Source organism: Citrus sinensis, chromosome 7, assembly GCF_022201045.2.
Source record: "Citrus sinensis cultivar Valencia sweet orange chromosome 7, DVS_A1.0, whole genome shotgun sequence".
Classification (NCBI taxonomy): domain Eukaryota; kingdom Viridiplantae; phylum Streptophyta; class Magnoliopsida; order Sapindales; family Rutaceae; genus Citrus; species Citrus sinensis.
Genome location: NC_068562.1, coordinates 2,402,826 through 2,420,443, shown reverse-complemented (window position 1 = coordinate 2,420,443; position 17,618 = coordinate 2,402,826). Strand labels below are relative to the sequence as shown.

The following is a 17,618-nucleotide window of genomic DNA, read 5'->3' as shown; positions in this document are numbered from 1 at the left end:
AGAGATTGTATTTTTCAATTGTTTAGTGGATATTATCTTTATAGCTGCCAGCCAGTTCAGCATTTATAATGAAATTAAGCTTTCCTGGCTTCCTGTAATGAACTGTCCATTTGAACAAGAAACTGGAGAAGAGTGAAGAAAAAAGGGAAGTGTATAATGTTTATCCTCCAACCATATTCTATTTTCCCACAATTTTCTAATGATTTATTTATTTATTTATAAATGCAAATTGTCAATATTTTTATCATTGCTTAACTGGTTTGGTTCGATCTTTTTAGCAGCAAGGAGACATAAAAATTAGAAAACGTAAAATATTAGTTCAGAAACGAGTATCGGTGTATCACAAATGATTTTGCCCTCACTTTCTTCATCGCAAACAATCCAACCACAGGCTGTCAAATGAAGTGCCCATACTGTTCAGCAGCGCAGGGGCGCTGTGCCACCACAAGCACAGGGCGGTCAATCACGGAGTGCGGCTCCTGCGGGCGAGTGATCGCTGAGCGGCAATGCCAAAATCACCACTTATTCCACATCCGTGCCCAAGACACCCCACTCTGCCTCGTCACCTCCGATCTCCCATCCATCCCCCAACCCCAGCAAAACGACGGCGTCGACGAAGACCCGTTTCAGCCCACGGGCTTCATAACGGCTTTTTCCGCGTGGTCTTTGGTACCCAGCCCTCTTTTCCTCCGCTCCTCACACTCTTTCTCCGGCCAGCTCGCCGAGCTCGAGCGCACCTTCGAGCTTTTGTCCTCGTCTACGACGTCCACGTCTTCCAGTGTCATGATGGACAATTTGAGAGCGTATTTGCAGATCATCGACGTGGCGTCCATTCTGGGATTGGATTATGACATTTGTGATCATGCTTTTCAGTTGTTTAGAGATTGCTGTTCTGCTACTTGTTTGAGGAATAGAAGTGTTGAAGCTCTTGCCACTGCTGCACTTGTTCAGGCCATTAGAGAAGCTCAAGAGCCCAGAACTCTCCAGGTACTTTCATCTCCTTTTGCTGTACAGTTGGGTGGGCGTTTCGATTTTCGTTCGGGTCAGAGAATTCAGTTCAATTGGGTTAGAATTTGTAATCCGGACCGAAATTATTTCGATTCGGTTGGATTCAGGTTATAAATTCAGGATGAATTTAATTTATGAACCCTAATCTTATAAATTTATTTTCTCAAATCCCATTAAAAAAAATTATTCTTCCCAAAGATTAACTTATTAACAACTAAGAATATTTAACAATTAACATGAGAAATTAACAATAACAAAAATATTATCTAAAATTAAAACTGCGGCTCACAGTGATGATGACTTCAAGGTTGATGGTAGAGGGACTTGCCACGGCTTAGATTTGGGGATGCCAAATTGGATTAAATAGTAAGGAGAATATGTGAGAGGACAAAGAAAATTATGTGTTTGGGTTTGATTGAGATTGAATTCATTTAATTATTACTGTCTCTTATCTGGAAGCTACGAATTCAAGATTAGTCGATCAATGAATGAATGTTGACAAAGATTTGGCAGAAGAAGATGAAGAATTTGGCAGCAAAAACAGAAGAAGGGAAGGATTTGGCAGCCATAGCAGCAGAAGAAGCGGGAGAAGTTTTTTGCAGTTGCACGTGTTTTGTGTGTGTGACTGTGCAATTAGGTTAGACTATTGAGGATCTTTTTAAAATTTTTTATTTTAACCCAATCGGGTCGGTTATTCTTTTTTGATTTAACCAAATCAAAATATAACTTGATCGGTTTTGAGATTTGAAACCGAACGGTTTCTCAGGTCGAAGTCGAACCCAAACCGAACCGAAACCAAAATTAATTCAAACCGAATGCCAACCTGCTTCTGCTTTATCTTTTTTTAGTTTAACAACTGTAGTTGCTTTGGGGGCATGTTTCTAGTTTTTATGCTTTTGCTGAATTTGCTTAATTTTTGAATGCACAATTGTTAAACCTAGTAAACTTTACTTGATAGCTAGACAGTTGAGGATTAACAGTCATTGAATCTCTATTATCCTTAACTTGAGTTCTGAGGATACATTGGTACAAATTTTATTTAATATCATCTGCGAGGAGTAGGCATATTGATTTCTGTAGCCATTAACTTTTGTTCTATTAGCTGTTGCTTTTTTTATCCTGAGGGATGATGTTCATTGAATATAACTCTAATTGAAGTCATTTCTTTGGAAATGTTGACCTGCTGTGTATTCTTCTTGTCTTTAGTCTAATTTAGAATGTCTTTTAACTTTAGTATCTGCTTTAAAATAACAGGAAATATCAATTGCGGCTAACGTACCGCAGAAGGAGATTGGAAAGTACATCAAGATACTGGGAGAAGCTCTACAACTAAGTCAGCCCATTAATAGCAATTCCATAGCAGTTCATATGCCGAGATTTTGCACCCTCCTCCAACTCAACAAATCTGCTCAGGTACCTTCTTATTCAGAAATCGCTGTATAATCCAGAATATGTTGGAAATTTTAACATCCCGTAGGCCTTCATTTGGTAGGGTTATACTTGAATAAGTCCTCCTTGGTATGGCCGTGTGTTTGAATAGCTTAATAGCAGTCTGTTTGGGATTCCACATGAAAAATTTAACCAGCCCAGTTGGTTGAGGGCCTGGGATCTGGTACTTGGCTACATCGAGGTTTCAGGTTTGATCCTTCTGACGAGCTTAAAAATTCCATCCTTTGTTATCTCATGGGGTTGGGGTGCCCAATTGATCCCCTAGTTTAGGGCCGGGGAGGACTCATGGTCTGAGTTGGTGCAGTAGTCTGGGTTATCAAAAATAAAAAATAAATAAATAACTTGAAATTTCTGGATTGTGAGCCGAAAGAAGCGAACAAAAGGCTTTTGCCATAATTTTATCACCTGGGGTGTTGTCTCATTGTATTGGCAACCAAAAGAATCTTTATTTTAAATCTGATTTCTTACAAGTTTAGAGCTTTTCTATGCTCTGTGAATTCAAAACTCTTGAAGGAAATATGTGAAATGTTTCTAGGTTGTTTTGTGGAAACTTTTATAAAAATAGAGTTATATAATTTTTTTTTTAATCTCCTAAATGCAGAAATCATGTTTATGGCTTCTACCCAGGATTTAAAAAAAAAAGAGTGTAAATATACATTTCTCTCTCCATGTGTGATGTGTAAACACGTGCGCTTACCTGCATAGATGGCATTCACATTTTATGTGATTTAAGTTTATTAATCTGTTTAGAAGATTACACTTGCTGACTTCAGTATACCTTGTATTCTAATGTTTTCCATAATTAACTTGTAAATCTCTAGGTGCTGGCAACTCACATAGGAGAAGTTGTGATCAACAAATGCTTCTGCACTCGGAGGAATCCAATTAGCATCTCTGCAGCTGCCATCTATCTTGCCTGCCAGTTAGAGGACAAACGCAAGACCCAGGCAGAAATTTGTAAGGTGACTGGTTTGACGGAGGTCACGCTTAGAAAAGTCTACAAGGAACTATTGGAGAATTGGGATGACCTGCTCCCATCTAATTATACTCCAGCTGTCCCTCCGGAGAAAGCATTTCCTACCACCACCATTACCTCAGGCCGTGCACCAACGGTCAAAGTTGATTCAGGTGAAGTAACATCTGTGGATAAAGATAAGCAGCCAGAAACCAAGTCAATTAAGGTAAATGAGGTGATAGAAACTGAAAGTAATGGACCAAATGCCGATGCTGATGGTGCCCATGCTCCTACGTTGAAGCGGCCATCACCCTTTAGCCAACCCTGGCTTCACTTTGCGGCTTCTAATATTAGGACAACTGGAGAGAAAAATCAGATTGTTGTTCAAGGTGACATCAACGAGGTGCAGCCAGGCCATCAAGATTTAGACCAGAAGCTCGATGAGGACACAAAGCCAGCCACTACCACTCTAAGACCAAGTCAGTTTCCATGCACCCCCGTTTCAACTGTGACTTCGCTCACTTGGCCATTTCGGCCCCCGCCTTCAATGGCCACTGCAAGTTTTCAGGTTGTGGATCCACCAAAGTTACAGCCTGGTCACATTGAGCTTAAAGGCTCCGGCGTACAGGCAGGAAGTAAAAATGATAAGTGATGTAGAAAACTAGTGGATCCATAGAAATGGGTCCTGCTTTCTGGTGTAATGTGCTGTCAACCATCAAAAAGTATAATTTGTTTTGAATCTTGATTCTTAAGTTCATGTACATGTATTTCAGTTGTTGCGCATGCATTGTACGACATATTGCTTCATGTTAAAACTGAGAGTTCACGAAGTCCACTCCGTTGAACTGTTATTGAATTGCCGATTGATAAAATGCGAATCAGCAATTCGGGCAAATCTTTGTTGTGTACGTTGTGACAATCTGTAAATCATTGTTCATTTATGGTATATCCCATAAATTTATTAAGATTAGTTTGAAAATCTAATCATACAATCAATAATGTGGAGATCTTTACCTCTATTCTTATATTTTTGTGGAAATGGAAAAGAGTTTTAATGGAGGTTTGAGCTCAAGTCCTCAATATTATTGAGACCATTAACCTACCAAGTGTTTAGTCGAATGGCTTCAGTAACTTTTAACTTTAGAAAACATTTGATAATATCGCTAGATTTCAAAAAACTCAATGAGAAAAGTTCAGATAACTAAAGGAATGATCAAAAGACAAAATGTGCGAAAGTTTCATAATCTTTTGCGATGACCCTCATCTAACGAAAAAAGATTACTTAACTTCATTAAATTCTTTGTGTTTCATTATTCGATTATTTACGTAATGATAGGGATGACAACAATACTTGTGACCTCCTACTAATTCCGGCGGGGTATGAACTCCCGAAAAACCTTGAAAATTAAATCAAATTTATTTGAAAAATGATTCTAAACCCTAAAAAGCTATCGAGTTCAATTATAGAGATTTTGAAGGTCTCCAAATTCGATCCCAAATAAATTTTAAAAATTAAAAAAATTATTAATTTATGATTTTTCATCATTGCAATAGCAATATTATTAATCAAATAATCAAATTCACTTATTTTATAAAATCACTAAATATTATATGAGACTATTAACTAATATATTTATAATACCTGTCAGATATTTGAGAGATGTCTACTCTACTATTATCTGGAGGAGGAAAAGACTGTTTTCACACAATTATTTTTATAATTGGAAAAGAAATTTAACCCTCGTAATATTTTTGTGGGTTGATTCTTTTTTGAAAAAAATAGGTTAGTTGGAAAAAATAAAAACTCCGTTATGTGAAGAGCTTATAGCATTAACGCATGCTCTGTTTATTATAGCATCAACAATGATGGTTCCAAGCTTTGTGTTGGAGGCTTGAAGAATTATTTTGATGGTCTTGTAAATTTAGAAGTTTGCTTGATACTTTGTTGGTCTTTCATTTTGATGATTTGTAATTTAAGTCATAACAACTTTGTTTATATAATATGAATAATGCCGCATAAAATAAATATGGGGAATCTAGTCTGTGTAATGTAGTACTGTTCACATAATTTTTTTTAAATTATTTAATTAAATTAAGAGAAAATAAATAAAAATATATAATTTTAAATAAGATTGAAAACTCCAATATGCTCCAGTTGGGACTAATGAACTATAGGTGCTAGTTCAACAACGCATAACATCATATTTTGCACTAACATTTGGTATGATTAGAATTCTTGTTATTCGAGCTATGCAATGGTACAATTATTATTGACAAAAAAGCTTCCGTTTTCCGTTAATTTACAGCAAAAAATTTTGAAACTGAAACTTTGATAGTAGAGTTACAGCAAATGAAAAATTTCTTTGCCGATAATAATTGTATCATTGCATATCCCTCACAGTAAGAATTCTAATAATATTAAAATATAATTTAAATGACACTAAAATACAGTAACTGTAGTGAAAGTTATTTATTTTCATTATAAAAGTTTAAATTATTAATAACATATAAAAAAAATAATAATATAGATGAATCTTAAATTATTAATTTAATATAAATATTAAAAATTACTATATAAATATAGTCCATAATACACTAAATATTATAGTACAACTTTAATAAATATAACTTAATATAATATAACTAATGTAGTAGAATACAGTAGATCAAACCCGGCCTAATTCTTCATGAGTGGGACGTTTCGGATTGGGTAATCAAATTCAAATAGTTACATGGCACTCCCGTAATTTCCTCAAATCTAAGCGGCATTTCTTTAACCGCCCCGATATTTGCACCTAAAAGTAACGTGTTAAGCTTGGCGACCCCCAGGCCCCATTTCCTCACACCCGCATCTCGCCTACATCCTTGATCCTTCTCGAAAACAAACACACCCGCCTGCAATCTGTACCGTCCACTTAATCCACGTCATCAATCCGCGTCGTTATCAATCCAACGATCCATATCTCTCCAATAATTCACACTCGCATGACTTAGCCCCGCCTCCTCCTAACCCTAGCCACGCACCCCGCGCCCCTCAGGCTTATCCCTCTTAGCCAATAAAAAATAGAAAGAGAAAAAACAATTTCGGTTTTGTTATTTGTGCCTTTTTTTTCTTCAAGCAAAATTTACACAGACACCGTGCACACCTGAAGAAGTTTCTAGGGTTTTACGATTTCCAAGTGATAATACCAATCCAATCAATACAGGGTTAGGGTTAGGGTTAGTGTCAGGCTACTGTGTTGTTTCACAAGTTTATTTATGTCTACGATGAAATAACTTTTTTTTTTCTTCACCTCATACTGTTGTTCTTCAGCTTTGAACCGGTTTTTGGAACCAAAAAAAAAAAAAGAGATAAAATAGGATAATATTTAAATAAATTTGGTGTATGAGATATCGGATTTCGTATTTGATGGATGAGATCTGGGAAAGGGCCGTCGAGACAGCATTAGACGGTCAAACGGACCATGGCGCGGCTCGAACCCTAACATTAGACGGCGCGGTCAAGTGTGTGCAAGGCCGGCTGCCTCCACCGAACCTTTTAGAAAGGTTCGAGAACCTTGAGCATCTTTCGATTGCCAACATCGGAGTTTCCTCGCTCGAGCAGTTTCCACAGCTTAAGAATCTTCAGAAACTTATTCTCTCCGATAACCGTATAGCCGGTGGCCTCGAGTTTCTGGTCCAGGCTGGCTTGGACTCTCTTCGCGACCTTGATTTGTCTAATAATCGGATCCAGTATATCGAAGATCTGGCTCCGCTGGCCCATCTTCGGCTTGTGTCTCTTGATCTGTACGAGTGTCCGGTTACAAGGGTGAAAGATTATCGATCTAAGGTTTTTGGAATGATAAAGTCGTTGAGGTACTTGGACAAGATGGATGCAGAGGAGAATGAAAGGCCGGAGTCGGATGATGAATCGGACGATGATGAATCTGACGATGAGGATGATCCAGGAAGTGGAGAAATTGACGGTGAGGATCGACCCTTTGGGAGGGATAATGGACACAGTGAGAATGTTGAAGGGGTTGTGGATGTGGACGAGGAGGAAGAGAGTGATGCGGATGAAGAAGAGGTGGAGACAGCTGCTGGAGCAGCAGGACCCGCTGCCGAGGGGATAAATGGCCATCAGAGCAATGGGTATGCGGTAGAAGATGATGACGAGGATGATGATGAGGATGATGTTTATGAGGAAGAGGATGTGGTGGAAGTTCATGGGGTTGGTGGGGACAGCGATGATGAGGAGGATGGGGTTGAGGACGAGGATGATGATGGCGATGATGATGACGATGAGGACGAAGAAGAGGTTGATAATGAGGATAGAGATGGGGAGTTTGGGGAGCCAGAGAGTACGGGGAGGTTGACCAGCACAGAAGGTGAGATTGATGGTCATGAACAAGGGGAGGAAGATGGGGATGATGATGGTGAGACTGGGGAGGAAGAGCAGGTTGTTGAGGATGATAGAGAGTTTGAAGTTGAGGATGAAGATGATGCTGAAGAGGAGGTGAGAAATGAGAACGCAGTTTCTTATCTTTTATGTTGTGGTATCATAGAATTTTGCATTTTCCTATCTTTTATGTATGTGCCTCTTGTTGCTGGATTAATGGTTTGTTTGCTGTTGTGTTTTCAGATAAGAAGAGGACTTGACTGCTCTTAAATTCCTTTTTCTGCTGTTATTTCTGATTTTTGTGCATTGTTTTGGGTTGTACACTTTTGTCGAGATTTTAATTATCTGGATCTGGTAGACATATTAGGTGTTTTTTTCTGTTGTTGTTGGGGGGGGGGGGTTGTTTCGAGCAGTTGTTATGGTTTAACAGTACTACCGATCTCAAATGCACTTTTACATCATGGATATTCTGTGTTAGTATCTTTTTGCTGGTTTGCATACTTTCTGAGTAATTGATGTTCTCTCCTTTCGTCCTATCTACTTCGTGTTAAAAGGAGCTGCCTCAGATTGTTGAGTTTTTTTTTCATCATCTCAATTATTCTTATAATATTTTTATTATGAGAAATGAAGGTTTTTTAGTTTGTGAAATTAATTTTAGGAAATGAAGTTTGAAAATTGTTCAAATTACACCATGCTCTTAAATGAAATATCATTTAGATATTGACATGTTCTTGAGACTGGTTGTTTTCTCAAAAATGCTTAAGAAAAACCCTGACTGGCATTTGGTTCTGTGAATAAGATTATTTGCAGTTTCAATTTTGGTCTTCCTATATGTCTCCTTTAAATGGTAATCTTAAGTATTTATGTTCATGAGACATTATAGTGCTGTTTTGTATTTTCCTTTCATTCAGCTGTATTATGTTTGTGAATTTGCTTTTTGGTGTTTTGGTTGTTAAAATGTAGTGAAGCCATCAGTAAAGCAAGATTCCACTGCCATCTACGGTGCTTATTTTCTGTTTTATCTATGGATCTTTATGAAATATTTGTTTGTTGATGATCTCTAAAAGATTGGCCTATTGTAAATAGTCTATGCATGTTGATGATTACATGGTGCAGGATTGTTTGGGAGTGATGTGCATGGACATAGTCTGATTGGCTATTTTGCTTTAATTTTAAGACTGTCTAATGTGTGCAGGATTCTCTGGGAGTGATGTGCATGGACATAGTCTGATTGGCTATTTTGCTTTAATTTTTAGACTGTCTAATACTATTTCTAAGCATTTTTTCACCATTATTTTTGTAGGGTTTTTCTTTTATTTTGTGTTTTGGAAGTATTTATATAATTCTTTTAGCATTCAGACCTTGCTTTCTTTACATATCAAAATTTCTGGTACCCTGTTTTCTGTACTAACCCTCAGAGGCTTGATGGAATTGGCAGGATGAAGACTGCGGCACAGGGTATTTAGTTCAGCCAGTTGGGCAGGCTGAGGAACATGATGGCAGTGATATGGAGCCTGGTAATGAAGATGATGCTGAAGATGAGGAAGAAGTTGAAGATGATGATGAAGTCCAGGATCTGCCACCATCTTCTTCTTCTTTACACCCCAAGAGAAAGAGAGATGATAGTGCTGATGAAGATGAGAATGGGGAGGATGATGAGGAAGATGATGATGTTGTTGAGTTCAGCAAGTCATCTTCAAAGAAGCACCATTAGCCTCTTACAATCTAATCTCACGGGTTAAATATTTTTGTTAAAATGTCTTCTTGAACAAGCATGGGAACAACACCAGAAACTGTCATGTTTTTGAAAGATTTGTTTGTAGTCTCGTAGTAGTGACTATGGATACATGCTTCTTTGGGGAGAGAGATTGTATCTTGGGGGTGGCACATGTTAGTTCAAAAGGTTGTTAGTGTTAAATTCCCGCTTGCCTCTTTTATATAGCCGTTACAATGTTAAATTCAAATGGCAGTTGTGTAGGATTAACCGCCCATGAAGGTAGAAGTTTTGTTCCAAAAGGGAGGGAGGCTCTAAATGGAGGGAAAGTGTACTCTTTTAAAATCTTTGTTTTTTATTTCGTTCCTCGAAAGCGGTTTTAGAAGGGTTTTGTATTTATTAAAAAAAAAAGGGAAAAAAACATGTGTAGATAGAAAGTTTCATCAGCCGATCAGCGCATCCGGCTCTATTATATTCAATCAAATGGGCAGACTGGCTGCTTTTGTTCAATTGACTCGTTCGGGCTCGCTCTTTCTTTTTTTTCTTTTTTTTTCCACTTTTTTTTCTTTAATGGATTATATAATTGGCAAGTTTTCATTGGTCTTTCAGATTGCTCCATTTATGAATGAACATGAGCAGAATGTAGGACAGATGGCAATCGGATTTGAGGCTGAAAACAGAGTAAGCACCGGGTTGCAGCTTTAGCTGGTCCCCGAATTGTTTAAAAGCTAGATCTCCTGATTGGAGGGAGTGGGACAATGATCGAACCAAGCTAAGCAAATATAATCCATTGGATCAACGGCCATGATCACGGAATTTATCCTTGTTGCCTTTTTGGGTTAAAAACTTGCCTTTTTGAAAGTTGGGCTGGGGAGTTACGAAGCAAGTGTAGAAGCAGGGATGTTGTAATTCTCATTAAGGTGAGTAGGTAATAGTTGGACTCGATTGACGGGCTGCAGGCCTGTGAGTATGAGCCCAAAGCCCACTTTCGTATTTTATGAATAGAGGTCCACACATGACATGTGAGCTACGGTCAGAACTCAGAAGTTCAATTGTAAATGACTAAATTCCAACATTTGGATGAGTATTATTACTTTCTAGCCTACTCTATGGGCTACTTCAAATTTGATAATTTGTTTTTCTTTTGGCCATCCATTCATCTCCAACTCTTAAGAGTTAAGATAATTATTTTTTCTTCTTAAGTTTTTCCAAGCAGAGGATGAAAATTTACTTTTTAAAGTTAATAAGAGTATTGTAGTTTTTGTTAAGAAAATGAAATTGAAAAACTATAAAAACATATGTATCTAATCAATTAATATCTAAATTTAAGAAGTAACAATAGTCAACATGCAAATTTTATGTAATAAAAATATTTTCTCTTTCTAATTTGAATGTGTTAGAAATTAAATAAGTTTCTGGTTTTTTTTTATTAATTTAAAATTTATGTTGTTAGCCTTTAGTTCTTTATTTTACATATAAAGCAACAGGACATGTGCCATGATTTTTTTAAGGCCTCGTAATCCTACCAATGAGATTATGACATATGTTCACCCATCCAATAAGTCCTCAGTCGTAGAGAGAGAGAGAGAGAGAGTTGTACTTTATTAATAATTTTTAAGAATATAAGAATTCAGCCTTACGATTTTGTCACAAAAGGAGGATAACGCACTAAGAAGTCGCACCAGCACCATAACCCATAAAATTGACATGGTAGCTTCGAAGATGTTTTTGGTAGCATCGCCACCATGTCCCGTAACTTCACTAGTACCATCACAACAACAGAAAACCTCCAACCCCACATGCAGGAGGATCAGGAAAACCAAACCTCGCTCCCTACTCATCAGGCTCAAGGTTCTGAGCATGGCAAAAGAGAGCAGTGACGGCCTCGCAGAAAAAGCAGCAATAGCCGGTGGTTTGGTCTCAACCCCAGTGATCGCCTGGTCTCTTTACACACTCAAGACTACTGGCTGCGGTCTCCCCCCCGGGCCTGGTGGCTCCATTGGTGCACTCGAGGGCCTCAGCTACCTAGCCGTTGTGGGAATTGTTGGTTGGTCTTTGTATACAAAATCTCAAACTGGCTCTGGTCTGCCTAGTGGACCTTATGGTCTATTGGGTGCTGTTGAGGGTTTTTCCTACTTAACTTTGCTTGTCATTTTTGTTGTTTTCGGTTTACAGTTTTTTCAGCAGGGATCACTTCCAGGGCCTCTCCCAAGTGATCAATGTTTTGGTTAAGATTTGCTACGCTGTGGGGCATGGGCCGCAACACAATACAATCCTATCTTCTGTCTGTGACTCTGTGGCCATGGTTCAATTCCATTTTCAAATGGATTTAATGCGTGCATTTTGCCCTGTGTAATTGGTAATTACTCACATTTTCATATTGTGGAGGAGTAGATGTTTCCTTATTAAATTAATTCAACTTCATATTGTTTTTCAAGGTATGTTAGTTGTAGCTTCATTTTGTTAAAGATGCGTCGTGACCCATAATTCTAATGTATTTTGATTAACATTTAACGGCTATTATTTTGAAGCTACAATAATTTTATCCAACGCTTGTTGATTAAAATTATTAAACATCGACTTTATTAATGAATTATATTGGACATATATTATATTAGACTCTGACTCTTCCATGAAGCATCATACCTCATATCTTACGCACCATCAAATGATAAGAATTTTATTGATTTTTATTAACCTTACAATCATCTAACGCTGTATGAATTGCTAAATATAGTACTTTAAAGGTGACATTGCTAGACTCATTAAATTATATTTTAAATTGAATTAATTTATACATTTTTCTAGACCAAGTCTAGGCCCGTACTAGTTGCTCGCGTCCAAGTCAAGCGAAAAAGTATACACCCAAGTACTTACTGTATTTAAAATAAAACTCAAACCAGAAAAATCCCAATTTCATTATTTCACATTTCATTTTTTTCACACAATTCCTTTGACTGTTTGACCATCGACCCAGTTATTTGGTGGTGTTTGTAGAAGTGTCAAAAGATAAATTTTGCACTCCAAAGACACTATAAGAAGAGAAATTTGCTGCTTGCATAATTTATGTTTGTAAATGCACCAAAGAAAAGATTAAAAAAATAAAAAAAAAAACAGAAGGGAAGTTGAATTAATGCTGGCAAAATGAGTCATGATATGATTTCATGACACGAATATAATACCGCTTTAAATTATATTGACAAATATTAATACGATTAATAAATATTATAAATGATTGTGTCATATTAATGTTCGATCACTTTAATATGATTACGCATTTATGACACGAATATCAATTAATATATGATAATATTATTAAAAAAAATTAATATGAACGATAAATTAAGTAGTCATGTTAAAACTATATTATGTTATAAAATTATTTATTTCGTATTTATATCATGTTAGCTTATTTATGATTGTTTTTAACAATTGATTGACATATTTCTCATGCTTTAAACTTATTTTTATTTTTTCGTATTAAATATATTCAATGAATCAACATAATTAATAAATAGATTGTATCTGTATTTTGATATTTTGAAATTATTAATAAATGAGTTGTATCTATATTTGCTTAAATTTGACACAATACAATTAAGATACAATAACTCAATATTGAATTTAAGGTCAATCAAGTCAAAGGACTTGTTCGAGAAAAATTAAAAACTATAGGGATTTAGGTGATCAAATTACGAAACTTCTTATTTTTATGAGTTTTTGGACAAACGATAGGGGTGATTTGGTGTAAGAGACCCCTTTTAGCATATAAGACCTAAAACGAATCAAATTGCCTTCTGCCATCGCTCAACTCTCGAGTCCATAGCTGTCATGGCCAGTAAGGTATGACTTTTTAACTCAATCATCAGTCTTTAATTGCGATTAATCCTTGATTCTTTGGTAATCTTTTTCTTAATAGCGATTATTTTCATCTAAGCGCAGTGATTAGTGTCTGCTACTGCCCGTTTAGTTGATCTTTGTATCTGTGGTCATTCATCTACATGGATTGTTTAGTTGCTAAGAAAAATAGAGGAAAAGTAAAGAAAACAAGTTTAAAAAACAGAAGCGCTAAATTGAATATTTGCATTTTCGGCTCTCTCCAGCTGGTTTGTTAGTTTGATTATCAACACAAAATTATTGTTCTGTTAAATTGATCGTGACAGATTTATGTAGCTTTTTGTTTGTTAATGGGAAACTAGAGGAAAAGAAGAGAAGACAAAAAAAAAAAAAGAAGAAGAACAGTTGTGGAGTAAAAGTATTTCAATCAGTGTGGGTTTGGGATGGATAATGGTCAATGGACTCTAAGAGTAAAAAACAGTCTCATTGTTTATGAATGATTGAATTTGCTAGCTTTGTACCTAAGGAACAGAGCCCTACCGCTATTATTTGATCGATGTGAACTGAGTTAATTGTTAAAATTGTGTTTCTTTTTGTTGAAAAGAAACGGATAGAGGGAGAAGATTTGGCAAGAGAGCTGAAAAGAAAAAACAGAAGTTATAAAAAAGAATAAAACTGAAATATCACGATGTTCATTAGACGAAAGGATTGTGGATGGATACTGTACAAAAATGTTTCTTGCAAATGGAAATATATGTTTATGAATTATTGAAGACTGAGTATTGACAGGCACTTAGGAGTGCCTGTTTGGAGAACTTGTTGACGCCTTTTCAACTCTAAACCAAAATTTGTTTTAAGTTGTTCGACTCATTTGAATTGGAGTATTGTTGTCTGTAAATGTTAATTATGAGTAATTCTGTTCTTTCTTTAAGTTCACTATTGCAATGTTCTATTTGTCAACCCTATCAACTTGGCCAAAAATGCTGATAAAGATCTCATTTCAAATTGATCTATGAAATAGTTATCACCTTGATACAAGTGCAGTTGTGGTCTTTCAAGTACATTACTGTTTGTGAAATGTGGGAAAAATGTTAAAGTTGCACTAATTTGGAAATACCAGAATGAAGCATTGGTTTGGTTATTTCACTAAAAGTTTATAGTGAATCATTTGAATTGAAGTAAAGAACTAAAATCCACAACTATGACATGTATCCTGAATTATTTTCCATCTTTTAAGAGTTCAGATGAACCAGGAAATATTTCCCTTTTCAATATCTATTCATATCCGTAGCAGGCTTGCTGATTAACTTTGAGTTTGGTCGCAGATAAATATGGATAAGGGGAAGAATGCAACTGTGTTTATGAAAAGCAGCAATAACAAGATCTACATGGAACTCAAGGATATTATAAGGGAGCATGCCCTTCAATTCCTTCCTGCTAAGTCACTTCTCAGGTGCAGAGGCGTTTGTCGTGACTGGAAGTACTTGATTGCGACCCCATTCTTTGTCCACAACCAGTCTTATTCCTTCCGTAATTTGTCAGGCTTCTTTTCCCAGTCATCCACCAGCGAACCATCATTTATTTCCCTCAACCCAATAGCCTATGGTGTTCCAGATCCATCTTTGAGTTTTTTGCCTGAACCAGTTGACATTAGGAGCTCCTCCAATGGACTACTTTGCTGCCAGGGTCACAGTGGATACAATCCTTACTACATCTGCAATCCTGCTACCAAACATTGGCATAAGCTTCCTAAACCCAATAATGATCATGGCTCTGATCCTGCTGTCGTGCTTATCTTTGAACCCTCAATATTGAACTTTGCAGCTGAATACAAACTGGTTTGTGCCTTTCCATCTGAACTTGATGGATACGAATTTGAGATTTATTCCTCCTGCGACAAATCCTGGAAAACTTCGGGGGAGATTTTCCTCGGCAATTTAAAAATCCTGCCACGATCAGGTGTTTATACGAATGGGATTGTTTATTGGGCTGGAAGGAATAATAGAATTCTTGCTTTTGATCTGTCAGCAGAGCGGTCACAGATCCACAATGGCCACGGGACCTTGGGTGTGATGGATGGGAAGTTTTGTACAGCCAGTATACTCCGTCAAAATCTGTCTGTGCAATTGCTGTCTAATGCCTACGCTAATACAATGCAGATGTATAGTAACATCAAGGCTTGGGAATCACATCTGTTCACTTTAGATAGATCTGTTTTTGCTGAAGGTTATCCTGAGGAGGTATCACTGCTTGTGAATGATACTGTGATCCTACGCAAAGGGAAAGCACTTTATTCGTACAACCTGAAGACAAAAGAAACTAAACACTTGGGAAATGAATCTGACGATGGTAAAAGGAGGGTTGTGCCTTACGTGAATAGTCTTGTTGATATTTAGGTACCTTCTCTCTGCTTATAGACTGATAAGTCAAGAGCGAGAAATCAGGTCCTTGTGTTTTGGGTCCCATGTAGAATGTGAATTCATTGGGTTTGTCCTTAGCAGAGCTTTTATGCATGCAGGTACATACCTCCGTGATTCACTAATTGCATATGTTTTACTCATTCTAATACAAAGTGTAAAAGATTCTATGGTTTTGAGTTTTATATTTGTGCATGGATAATTGGTGTCCTTATTTTTATGTCAATATGGTTATGATTATGATTTGAACTGTGCTTTTAAGCTGTGCCTATGGAGGGTCATACAATTTATGATTAGCAGTAGGTAATGCATATTTATTGATTGAATATCCTGTGCTCAAATAGGTCCTTCACGGAGAACTTGCGAAGAATTTTGTGATGAGGAAAGCCTAAATCAATTTTTAACCCTCTTCCTCTTCTAGAATTTGAACTATGGTGGTTAGTTAGATAAAGTTGTTTGAAAACCATTGCGCTACATCCTGGATCAGTTTTATTTTGATATGGAATTGCATGTATTGTTAATTGTTTTTAATTCAATTCAATTTTAATTAAAAATGGGATCAAATAGATATTAATCAGATGTTATTTGTTAAAATTTGGGTTCTGTTCAATTCAATCAAGAAAAAAGGGTGGTTTCATAAATAAGCGTTTATTATTATTTTTTTTTTGAAATGGAATAATTTTCATTAAACAAAAGGATTACAGATTATTCAATAACCATAGAGGTGGAATGATGTTCCACTCCTGGGGACCTGACAAAGAACTTGCTGCTCGTGCCACAGAGTGAGCAGCAAAGTTCGCAGACCGACGCACAAACGAGAATTGCACTTCTCCTATAGAATTAACAAGAGCCCGACAATCTTCGATAATTAGACCAAACCCATTTAGACCTGCAACCTCCTCGGCCAAAGCTCGAAACACTTGTAAACAGTCCATTTCTATAATAACACAAGGAAACTGCATTTCTTTAATCCAGCTGAGAGCTTCTCGAATCCCAAGTGCTTCTGCCTCTTGTGCTCCAAAGCTTCCTGTCATTCCAGCACTCCGAGCTGCCAAAAAACAACCTTCCGAATTGCGGATCACACAACCAAACCCAATCCTTCCCTGAGAAGCAAAAACAGCCGCATCCACATTGCACTTAACCTATCCAAACTTAGGCTTCTCCCAACACAATGCCCCATGAACCAGCCCGTGACCCTCATCATTCACATCATATAATTGCTTCTTTACTGCCTGCCACTGATAAAGTAGATGTCCAGCTGAATTAAGCACCTGGTGAACTGAGCAAGACTTGTTATTCCATACTCTGTTATTGCGATTTATCCAAATTCTCCAGCAAAGCATTACTGCAACATTACACTCATCATTATCACAACGCGTAAAGATGTGATCCAACCACCCCAAGAAAGAAGAACAGTGGCCCACAAAGCCCACAGGGGAAGAGATCCAGCAAGACTTAGCGAAACTACACTCAATCAAAGCATGTGTAACCGTCTCCTCATGAGCATTACATACAGCACAAGTAGAGGGAATATCTACCCTCTTGGATGTCAAATTAGTGGCATTAGGCAATACATTGGTCGCAGCTCGCCAGATGAAATTCTTAACTTTGTTTGGCACTTTCAATTTCCACAGCTTTCGCCATACGCTCGCAAAGGGATCAGGGGAAGTAGAAGTTAACATTTTATAACAGCTACGAACCGAATAGCAACCTCGAGAGTCAGCCAACCAATACCACACATCTTCATCTTGGCAGGAACTAAGAGGAATCTGCAGGATTAAATCTTTGTCTCTTGAGTTGAAAATGTCCGAAATCGCATCATAATCCCATACTCGTTGGTTTGTCAGCATTAAACTACTA

At 37.0% G+C, this 17,618-nt stretch overlaps 4 protein-coding genes across 4 annotated transcripts; all 4 read left to right on the top strand.

Annotated features, from left to right (window-relative positions):
* The first annotated feature begins 100 nt into the window (after positions 1 to 100).
* On the top strand, positions 101 to 4,307 carry LOC102620952 (hypothetical protein). The gene is made up of 3 exons (XM_006466711.4): positions 101 to 987; positions 2,263 to 2,421; positions 3,279 to 4,307. Exons 1-3 carry the CDS (start codon positions 400 to 402, stop codon positions 4,062 to 4,064), a joined length of 1,533 nt encoding a protein of 510 aa, XP_006466774.1. The 5' UTR covers positions 101 to 399; the 3' UTR covers positions 4,065 to 4,307.
* Positions 4,308 to 6,424: 2,117 nt separating this feature from the next.
* On the top strand, positions 6,425 to 10,014 carry LOC102621237 (acidic leucine-rich nuclear phosphoprotein 32-related protein). Its single transcript, XM_006466712.4, has 2 exons — positions 6,425 to 7,907; positions 9,229 to 10,014. The coding sequence occupies exons 1-2, from the start codon at positions 6,798 to 6,800 to the stop codon at positions 9,502 to 9,504; spliced, it is 1,386 nt and encodes a 461-aa protein (XP_006466775.1). The 5' UTR covers positions 6,425 to 6,797; the 3' UTR covers positions 9,505 to 10,014.
* Positions 10,015 to 11,107: 1,093 nt separating this feature from the next.
* LOC102621521 (uncharacterized) lies at positions 11,108 to 11,945 on the top strand. The gene is made up of 2 exons (XM_006466713.4): positions 11,108 to 11,551; positions 11,680 to 11,945. The coding sequence occupies exons 1-2, from the start codon at positions 11,212 to 11,214 to the stop codon at positions 11,718 to 11,720; spliced, it is 381 nt and encodes a 126-aa protein (XP_006466776.1). The 5' UTR covers positions 11,108 to 11,211; the 3' UTR covers positions 11,721 to 11,945.
* A 1,267-nt stretch (positions 11,946 to 13,212) lies between these two features.
* Positions 13,213 to 16,007, top strand: LOC102621822 (F-box protein At5g03970-like). Its single transcript, XM_006466714.4, has 2 exons — positions 13,213 to 13,347; positions 14,667 to 16,007. Exons 1-2 carry the CDS (start codon positions 13,336 to 13,338, stop codon positions 15,735 to 15,737), a joined length of 1,083 nt encoding a protein of 360 aa, XP_006466777.1. The 5' UTR covers positions 13,213 to 13,335; the 3' UTR covers positions 15,738 to 16,007.
* Positions 16,008 to 17,618: the final 1,611 nt, after the last annotated feature.

Bases quoted from the DNA above. Each gene is read 5' to 3' on its own strand.
- LOC102620952 (XM_006466711.4), top strand. From the start codon at position 400: ATGAAGTGCCCATACTGTTCAGCAGCGCAGGGGCGCTGTGCCACCACA. The intron at 988-2,262 runs GTACTTTCATCT...TTAAAATAACAG, and splicing joins AAGAGCCCAGAACTCTCCAG to GAAATATCAATTGCGGCTAA. The intron at 2,422-3,278 runs GTACCTTCTTAT...GTAAATCTCTAG, and splicing joins AACTCAACAAATCTGCTCAG to GTGCTGGCAACTCACATAGG.
- LOC102621237 (XM_006466712.4), top strand. From the start codon at position 6,798: ATGAGATATCGGATTTCGTATTTGATGGATGAGATCTGGGAAAGGGCC. The intron at 7,908-9,228 runs GTGAGAAATGAG...TGGAATTGGCAG, and splicing joins AAGATGATGCTGAAGAGGAG to GATGAAGACTGCGGCACAGG.
- LOC102621521 (XM_006466713.4), top strand. From the start codon at position 11,212: ATGGTAGCTTCGAAGATGTTTTTGGTAGCATCGCCACCATGTCCCGTA. The intron at 11,552-11,679 runs GTTGGTCTTTGT...TTCGGTTTACAG, and splicing joins AGCCGTTGTGGGAATTGTTG to TTTTTTCAGCAGGGATCACT.